At 38.9% G+C, this 9727-nt stretch overlaps 1 protein-coding gene across 1 annotated transcript in view; it reads right to left on the bottom strand.

The window, feature by feature from the left end:
* Positions 1 to 1289, bottom strand: part of LOC101861704 (organic cation transporter protein) — a gene marked incomplete in the record, with an annotated part of 24627 nt that extends 23338 nt beyond the window's left edge. The window contains 1 exon segment of the mRNA XM_005090292.3: positions 782 to 1289. Within this exon segment, the coding sequence (XP_005090349.2) occupies positions 782 to 841 (60 nt within the window).
* Between the last annotated feature and the right edge of the window lie 8438 nt (positions 1290 to 9727).

Genomic DNA, 9727 nt, shown 5'->3' on the forward strand with positions numbered 1-9727 from the left:
ACACACACACACACATACACACACACACACACACACACACTTTCCGGCACGAGGTGCTGTTGGTCTAGGCTATAAAGTAATGTGCTTTATCGACTGAACTAGATATAGCTCTAATCTAGTAACAACACACTGTTGCCTTCGTGTGTAACGTTAGATCAGTAAACGCTTTTGGGATTGTTTTTAACCCCACACGGGAAAAGGACACTCGGCGCCCTCTTCCGCTTTGACTCTTAGGTGGCTTTAGGAGTCATAATAGGAGTGTGATCGTCTATATGGCAACTTGAAACAGTCAGTAAACCGCAGATTCGCATTTAAACCCCTTGATATGGGCCGCCAACGATAAAGCAGAAACAAGTAAGACACGCAAAGCCATTTTTGTCTGACACAGCTGTACGTTAACACAGCTAGGCGGAACACCTTGTACCAGTACAGTATGTTATTTAAGGTCAGGCCTACCTGTTAACCCACGCTTGACATGGTATGAGTACGATGACTGTGTGATTCCACAGGCTGGTTGAATTGTTTACTTCACACCTTCTTATCTTCTACATATTAAGACTGCCGTGTTATTGTTTTGAAAATCGTTACTCAAAAGATCGAACAATGAACACACATCTATTAAACGGGATGCTACAAAATGGGATGAGTAAATGCAACAGGTGTAGGCTACCTCGCACAAACAACGTACACACAGCACACACACGACTCAAACACCTGCCTGTGAACTTTGCCTTACTTTAGTCTCTCTACACCAAAACACTGTCCAAGCTAGTTTCGTTACCTTCGTCAAGTCCTTCGACAGCAGTTCTGCCTCAGCTTCAGCGGAGCTTTCAGAAAACATACTTCAAAATCACATGAAGATAATTAGACTCTTACTTTACAATCGTGTAACATATTCATTGTGCTTCCCCTGACACATTTCGAAATTCAACTCTCATGGTGTTGAAGAAAGGATTTCCCGTTATTGGTTCACGGAAACTGCTGCTGTCACGCTGAAGTGGAGGTTTCGAAGCACGCACGTGTTTACCTCTCCTTTTTATAGGTCAGCGGCCCACCGATGTTTTTAACTTCATGTCATGCACGACGCACAGATATCCAAATTAGGTATAGATCCCTGCTTTGATTCTGACAACAATGCGCTATACATTAGCTGCATGTCATGTTTGCAGAAGAGGAAATTTGATCTTTTTGTTCAATAAATGACACATGCCTAGCAAGAGGTCTATAATGATATGTATAAAGGCCCCTATAATATGTTATTTTCTTTCTTTCAGGTCGTGAAGCAAGCATAAATAATTAGGTCGAAAAAAAATGAGATAAGCGGAACTAGCCACTGGTACGTCGATCGTGTGTCGTAAAAAGAGATAATATAAAAATTGCAGTAATATATTTACTCGATGCTAGTACTATTTTTAAAAAACAAATGAAATGCTCTGCAATATAATATCTTCCGACACTTTGCGTGAACCATGTTGCTAAAGTTTTCAAAGAAAAGTTTTTCTCTTGTCTCCTCTTTTGAGACGAGAACAAATCCCTGACAAACGTGATATTTAAAACTGTATGTAAAGATAATTGCAAAGATGACACCCGGAATCCAAAATTGACAGAATGCGGACCCAAAAAAATAATAATTAAAGAAAGCAAAATCAGACACAACAAAACGAAACAAAACAAAAATACAAATAAAGACATCACAGTGGGAACACAGTTCAATTATTGAGGTAGGAGATTTTTTTTTAAATATATAAATTGTATTAAATATTTTTCGGTGGTACGAATGTTCTATACTGGCGATAAAAAAGGCACCATATTTTAATTGTGTAAAAAAAATCTAGCCTTTGGAGTCTTTACGCTTTTCCTTTCAGGCGAGTTATACATGTATTAAGTACATGTACTCTTTTTTAAAAAGTAGGTAGTGTTGAAAAAACAATATTCTCCTGCTTGAATTAGTGTTTTTGTTTTTAATCAATGAAGTTTCGTTCTGTGTTGATCAAAATTCGCAACAACACATGATCACTGTCATTTCGAAAATGGTGGTACACGTAGCAGATTTAACACAACTTTAGAAACACCGAGCCATCTGTATGTTCTCCTCTAACGTATCCGTTTCTACTGTTGCCAAGACATTCAACGTCCACCGAAAAACTGACGTTAAATGCCTTTAAAACATGAGATACGCGCAGTGCACGACGATTGCCCGATTTCTCTGATGTTGAGTTAAATCTACCATCTTTTTTGGGTGACAATGAACAGGAATTTTTCAGATGTTTTTTGTAAACAAAAACCAAAGTGTCATAAAAAGGAATTATAGTGCGGTCAAAAATTCGTGGGGCGAATTATTGTCAAATATCTCCTCAACTGTAAAACATAAACTCTCCAGCTTTTTCACTGTGACTTGTAGATTATCAATTTGTCTTAACAGATCAATATTTTTTGTAAAGACCTGTTAGTTCTTTTTTTTAGAAAATTCCCTAATAAATACTAATAAAAATCCTAGAGGGTGGTTTCTATTTCTACTGATTTTAAAAGGTTTACAGTTGGGACGATATCGCTTTTAAAAGCAAGTCCGACATTTTTTTTTTTCAGTCCTAAGATTATCTTTATTGAAGGTATGCTTTGAGAACTTTAAGAGCAAAATATGTGTTCATAATAAATTTAATTTCTTGTAACTAGTTTGGCCACTGAAACGTGTCATTTGTTAGCTGTGACGTAACCCATATGCGTGAGAGGAGCAGGAAGTGCTGTGAACATTCTACATGTATTTTCCGAATGAAGGAAGTTTCTAGTATTTTATATAAATTTATGAAGAAAGGTTTTTAATCTAGCCGCAATTGTTGCGGAAAAATTTGATTAAGTTAAGACAAATTGAGACGAACTGCTGTCCAAAGTAGGGGTGACATTGATTCATCCGTTATACAGATATTATTTGAGGATAAGTTCCGTCACGAATTTTTGACCGCACTATAGAAAAGATGCCCTCACATGGTTGGGGGGGGGGGGGAATGCCAATGTTCTAGTTTTTAAAGTTTTTACTTAGAACACAAATTGAAGCATCAAAATGGTGTGTGTGTGTGTGTGTGTGTGTGTGTGTGTGTGTGTGTGTGTGTGTGTGTGTGTGTGTGTGTGTGTGTGTGTGTGTGTGTGTGTTGTTTTTGGGTCGTAGTTTTTTAAAAATTAGTATTATTTATAATTCATGGTCTACTTTTTAGGGAACTTAGTATTACTCTCGTGACAGGAAAAGTGTAAAGTATCAAAAGACTACACAATCAAAACGCGGTATCCTTTTTTTTAATGGCCAGTACAGGTACATGAGTGTGTGGTAGAATTTCTTTTCAGCCTAAAAAGTTGGCCTTTTTTCATAAGAATGCGTAGCTTAATCTCTCAATACTCTCATCTCACCTGCATTATAGTTTATAGGATCAAGGTAAACGAAGTGACCTTCTTTTTTGTTTTGTTTTGAAAGACACTTTTATCTCTACTGGGAAGTAATCAATAGTAATCATGTAAAAATCTTTAACTGATCTGATTGCTAATTAGAAGATCCAGGCTTCATTTTAAATTGTTTTGTTTGCGTAAGTGTTTTACGGTGCTCGCTGCTGCATAAGGTCATGTGGAATGTTTTAAAATAACTGTTCTGTAGAGTAACGTATTCATCAAACCCTTCAGAGTACCTGTCTTTGCAAATTGTCACCTCGTATGGCGTCCTTTAGAGAAGTGTTAAATACAAAACGACAAAAATGTTTGCGTTATATTGGTTGCTATTGTCAGCTGTGAGCAATTATAGTCACTGACTGACAATTCCATGAGCAACAGCGTGAAAGAAAGAGAGGAAAAGAATAATGGAACTCGGTTTCGCGGTAAGAACGGAGGAAATGTATTGGTTGCATCGTTGCATCAGAAAACAGATGGGCAAAGATAAGGCCTATCTTTCCCCAGAGTGGGACTTGCGAGGGGCTAAATTAACGCAGTTATGACTATCTTCTGTACCCTCATAAAACAGCATTAACTAATGGGCAGTGACAGAGTACACGTATATGAATAAAACTCTCTCAGATTATACGAATCCCCGAATCCGATGTCAAAGCTAGCGGTGATTTAAAATTCAGCCCAAAACGGTAGGTCTCCTACAAACTGATAGTATGGGCATTTTTGTATCTTCTCTCTTAGAGCATACGAGTGAGTGAGACAAGGGTGCGTTATATCACCAGACCCTTTTAACATAGGGCTGTACATACGTGAAAAGTACTTTGGAATATAGACTAATGTTCAGGTCTCAAAGTGAATGGCGAAAAAACATGTATCAACAATATCAAATATACCAACGACACAGTTTAAATAGCACATTCAGAAAACGACCTTCAATAATGTATTGCTTTTGAATACTGTTATAATGGAAAGTGCACGCCTATTTACAAATAGTATTTGCTTTACACAGCCATCCGCCATCCGCTAACTGTCTGAGTTTTACGGTACTCATCAAACTATTATAATTTTGCCCCAATATACCACCAGCGAACTAGCCATCAGAGGTACAGTACACACAGTGCACGGAACCCAACAGTGGCTGCTTTATAATATTATCTTTCTCACACACACGTTTCTGTGAGTGTGGACTATTTCCGGCGTTTGTTCCCGAATTGCTCCTATTTAATAATTGAGTTTATCATGCAAATATCATTATTTTTGGGCTTTGGCAAATATTTGATTTTTTAAAAAGAAACTGAAATGACATTTTAAAGTCGACTGGTGAAATTTCAAAGGAACTGTGCCACCTTGACCGGGTGGCAAAATGTCTGTTATCGCTTGATATCAGCCTCATTACCAAAAAGATTCGCGGGCTCCTGTGAGGATGTTGTATTGTAAGGGCTCACACTCAAGTCTACCTGAAAGGTCTGAGATTTCCCTAGGATTTACGAGTACCGAGTAAAAGCACTGGATGTCTACAGGGTCCTTGACTCATAAAGCTTAGCTTCCGATCCGGCAGAAGTTTTCAATTTGAATTCACGTTAATTTCTGCTGAGCTGTACATGTAATTCGTTGCTACTCATTTACCCCGTGCGCGTGGCAATCATGCAAGACAGACCTAGATGAGTCACGACAGGCCACATATTATTGTCTCTAGTGTTGACCAGTACGGCTAGCGTACACCGCTAATAAAGATGGCGATCTGCGCTATTCCGTTATACTACCAGCCAAACTGTACCGCCAACGTCATGCTCGTCCCAACGTAGGCACTAACAAAGGGTTAAATGTATGTATCTGAAAAATACCCAAAGACCCAAACAAACAAACAAATCGAAAGGAAAAAACAAAACAAGCCAGTCTTTTTTTAAAGAGGACATTGCCATCAACTGGACATAATCTGCAACTTCTGTAGTATCTGCCCCGTATCAAGCGCAAGACCGAAAAGTCGGGAATATATATACTACACTTTGATTTTAGCCAAAAGGCCGAGGAGCGATGATGCTCCAGTCAGCCCTATATAGATACAAGCATATTCTCATAAGCAAAGGTGAAACGGTCAAGCAAGTTCAGCAATTACGACATCTAGGACATAATAATGATTATAACATTATACCAGATGCCAAATGTTTCACAGAAATAAAACAACAAAATGCTGCAGCTAAAAATTGTTTCAATAAAATGAACCCAAAACAGAAAAACAGAAATATCTCAATGACTATCAAAATCAAAGTTATAAAAGGCTAAGTGAGGTCAACGTTTCAATACGGCTGTGAATTCTGTACAGCCACCAAAGACAGTGGGGGGGAAATAGAAGCACCGAAAATGCGTTTTTACTTAGGAGACTGTTGAGAATTTCTTGGAAGAAAAAGACATCAAATGAGGTAGAACTTTACGAAGCCCACGTGGGTCGCTCTCTGATTAAAGATAAAACAATAAATTCAGTCTCTGAGACAACTGAAAAATCTATCTAGCACTCACGGGTAAGATTGCAGGCATAAGCGAGGCAAGGGTAGACCCTCAGCAATTTACTTGGAAAATCGGAATAGATCGGTGACGGGGAAAGATCAGGATAATAATATCATAATATTTTAACTTTTAGAGAGCGTTCGAGCAAATGATTGAATTGTGAATCGTGATCGCCGATTTCTGTTGCAGATCTTTCACTTGATGATGATGACGAGTTGATATGCGAACAACGCACACAATTGAAATTATTCTGTTTCCTTGCAATAATATTTCAAACAAACGTATTATACACCATCACACGTATGATCTTTTTTCTGAAAATCCATCTAAAACTGAATAAGAAATTCAAAATTGACACAAAGCAGCACTTTACTACTGCTGTTGCTGTGGTTTTTGTTACTGCTGATACTGCTGCTACTACTTCTACTACTATTATTGCTTCTTCTGGTAATTATTGCTGCTGCTGTTGCTTCTGCAGCAACAGATGGTGATGATGATGATGATGATGATGATGATGATGATGATGATGATGATGATGATGATGATGATGATGATGATCTTACTGGCTTCGTATCTTCGTCGAAAGCAGCGTTATCCATCCCTGAACATCGAGATTCCCAGCTATTGCGACCCTTCTTGATACAAATTTCAGCCACAAGTGAAGCAGGTACGAGCTGAGCTTAATTTAATGCAGTAACTTTTTTTCCTTATCTCGACCTTACTGGGCCAATAGAGAACAGCACTGCCCCAGTGTGCTATGCGTGTTTGGCAGGACCCGTGTGTTCGTCAGGTACTCTGTTTCGTCATGTATTTCTTTTGTTTTGTTTTGTTTTGGTTCACCTGTGCTCGTTTTTCCTCCTGTTTTGTCAGCAGTCCCTCTCTCTCTCTCTCTCTCTCTCTCTCTCTCTCTCTCTCTCTCTCTCTCTCTCTCTCTCTCTCTCTCTCTCTCTCTCTCTCTTAATGAGATCTTAGCCTGAAGATTTATTTCTCCTAAATTTTATACCTGTCTCTCTTCGACCTCATAAGAGTTCTATCCGTATTTGAACAGTTGTGTGGGCCGTATAGGGATAGGGGTGTACAAGTTGTGTAAAGAGATGTAGATCTACTGACTAAGCAATTATTTGCCTGTTCGAATTGTAAGTTCACCCCAAAAGCAAAACCGGCCGCGGAAATGCCTAGATTCTCCATCGTCGTGTCAGATAGTTCGAATGCGTATTTTATTTGTGCGTGCAAAATCGCATTCAGTCTGTCATAATCAGTAGTGGCAGTAAATTTTCCCACCCCCCTGCGAGCCGTTCAAGATGCCATGGAACAAAGGTCGGCGACCGACAGTTCAGCGGTCTGCTGGCGCAACATAGCTGTCGGGCGTGACCCCACATGTAGCCACTCTCCTTGGATACCTTGATGATGATGATAAAGAGGGCAAAACCGGGACAACGAGTGCATGTATCATGGCTCGGAACGGACTACAAGAGAACAGCATAGACAACATAGTTTCATAGAGTTTTTATACGACAAAGATACAGGGAAAACAGGGAATATTATGATATTCTTCACTTCGGAAAAGCATGAAACAGACACAGAAACCACCGCACTTCCAGACACGACTTGATGCTGTGCTGGTGAATTTTTTAATTTTTTTTTCAAAATATGGCTCCGGGCCCCCTTTGGGGTACGAACGAAACGAGGATTCGATGCGCGTTGCTAAGTATAGAGATCTGCTGGGTGGTTGTTTTTTTTTTTCTTCAAATGCATCTACCGGCAAATTTTGTGTAGCGGCTATGCTCTCTCACGCAAAAGGTGTGATACTAGTGATAGTCCAATCAATCATTTAACCGTATCTTATAATATTGTGGGAAAATATTCAGGCCATAGGGCTAGAACTCCAAAGACCGCTGGATCGAAAAACTAAAAAAAGAGGGGTTCTCGTGGTCGAGAGGATGCGGTGTTTGCCCCTCGTTCAATAGGTCCCGGGTTCGAATCCGGATAACGACTGAAAATTTTGTTCCCTAAAATGTCCAACTTTCTCCTCCTTTCCTGCTCTCGAACAATGTTCTGTCTTTGGCTTTTGTCTCCACTTTCTGCCCCCTCTCGCCACCCCTCTTTGCCCGCTCCTCTGGGCTCCTGGCTCTTTCTGCAACACTTCTAATGCTACTCCTTCTTTCAGCCACACCTCTGATTATATGGTTGGTAAAATCTAACACCTAGTTTTCATGGATAAGGACGAAAAATTTCTGAGGTCCCGTTTGCAAGTTACGCGCGTTTTAGACCCTTTGGTGGTCCAAAATCGATAAGAGTAGGCTTCGATCACTACCCGGGCAAATTCAAAACTTCCTACCTACCATCTGAAAATGTTAAATGCTCATAAATTATGACCTTATGCAGTTGACAGCGCCGTAATACACTTAGATATCTAACCCCCCCCCAAAAAAAAAAAACCAAAAAAAAAGTTAAAAAGTAAAGTATTATTATATATTTATATATGAAACAGCCAATGTTATCGAGTACATGTTTTCCATATCTCAATTTTTCTGTTGGGGTGATGTATCCCACTGAGCCCAGGTTGGCCCTGACTAGCAGGTTCGGAACAGTCCGCCACCTAAATGACCACTGGCCTTAAGCGTTGGTGGTTGCGCAAAGTATTAAACACCCATAGTCAGTAAAAGAAGGCTATGTCCTCAGCGCCTTAATTTGTCTTGACCTAGGAATGTCGCCTCCTCAAAGAATTCGATAATGCGCAATTAAACCTTTCGTTGTTAGGTCTGAAAATAATTTTTTTCTAAGAACCATAGATAGTGGTGGGCTGGTGAAGTGGTAGAGTTACATGTAATCTGTAAATGTATGTAGCTAGCTGGACTTAAGTTGGGCACCTGCACTTGTCCCATTGATTGCCATTGATAGTTTCACTTTCAAAACTTACTAAATCTGGCAATTCACCGAGAAAGCAAACCGGTCTAAATTTCTTTAGTCTAGGAGGAAAACGATTATACAATGTTGCATGCATGCTCTCTGTCTCTCTTGTCTTGTCAAAACTTGATTACTGTAATTCTGCTCTGTATGGTATTTCGTGTGAACAAATGAGGAAATTGCAAGTGGCCCAAAATGACACCGCAAGACTAGTGCTGAAGAAAAAGAAGAAAGATCTTGCATCAAAAATGTTCAAAGCTCTGCACTGGCTTCCAGTTGATAAAAGAATCCAATATAAAGCTTCTACCATCTGTTTTAAATGTCTAAACGATAAAACCCCATCCCATCTATCTGAGCTGTTAACTCTGTATGTTCCATCTCGTCAGTTACGGTCATCCACAGATGCAGCAAAATTCAGAGCCCCTAGAATAAAATTACGATCTTTTGGTGAGAAGTTTCTCATTTTTTGGCCCAAAAATCTGGAACACCTTGCCCCAGGATCTTAGAGAAACAGCAAATTTTGATAGGTTTAAGTGATTGTCCAAGACTCATTTGTTCAATTGTTAGTTATAGTGTGTTAGTAATTTCTGATTTTTTAAAACATACATGTACATGATATATATATATATATTTACTTTTTTTCCACTGCCCTTTCGTGTATAGTTAATAGTTAATGAATGGTAGTGAAAGTTCTTCTTTATGTGGTTAAACTGGATTTTCTTGCTTCTGTGAAATATTTTATCTTGTGTGTATGATTATGTGATTAGTATAAAGCACTCAGAGCGTATATTAATACAGTATAATATGATAGAGCGCTACATAAATGCAATCTTTTTTTATTTTATTATTATTATTATTATTATTATTATTTACCGTCATATCATATTTT

This window comes from Aplysia californica, unplaced genomic scaffold (genome assembly GCF_000002075.1).
Source record: "Aplysia californica isolate F4 #8 unplaced genomic scaffold, AplCal3.0 scaffold00015, whole genome shotgun sequence".
Taxonomy (NCBI): Eukaryota; Metazoa; Mollusca; class Gastropoda; order Aplysiida; family Aplysiidae; genus Aplysia; species Aplysia californica.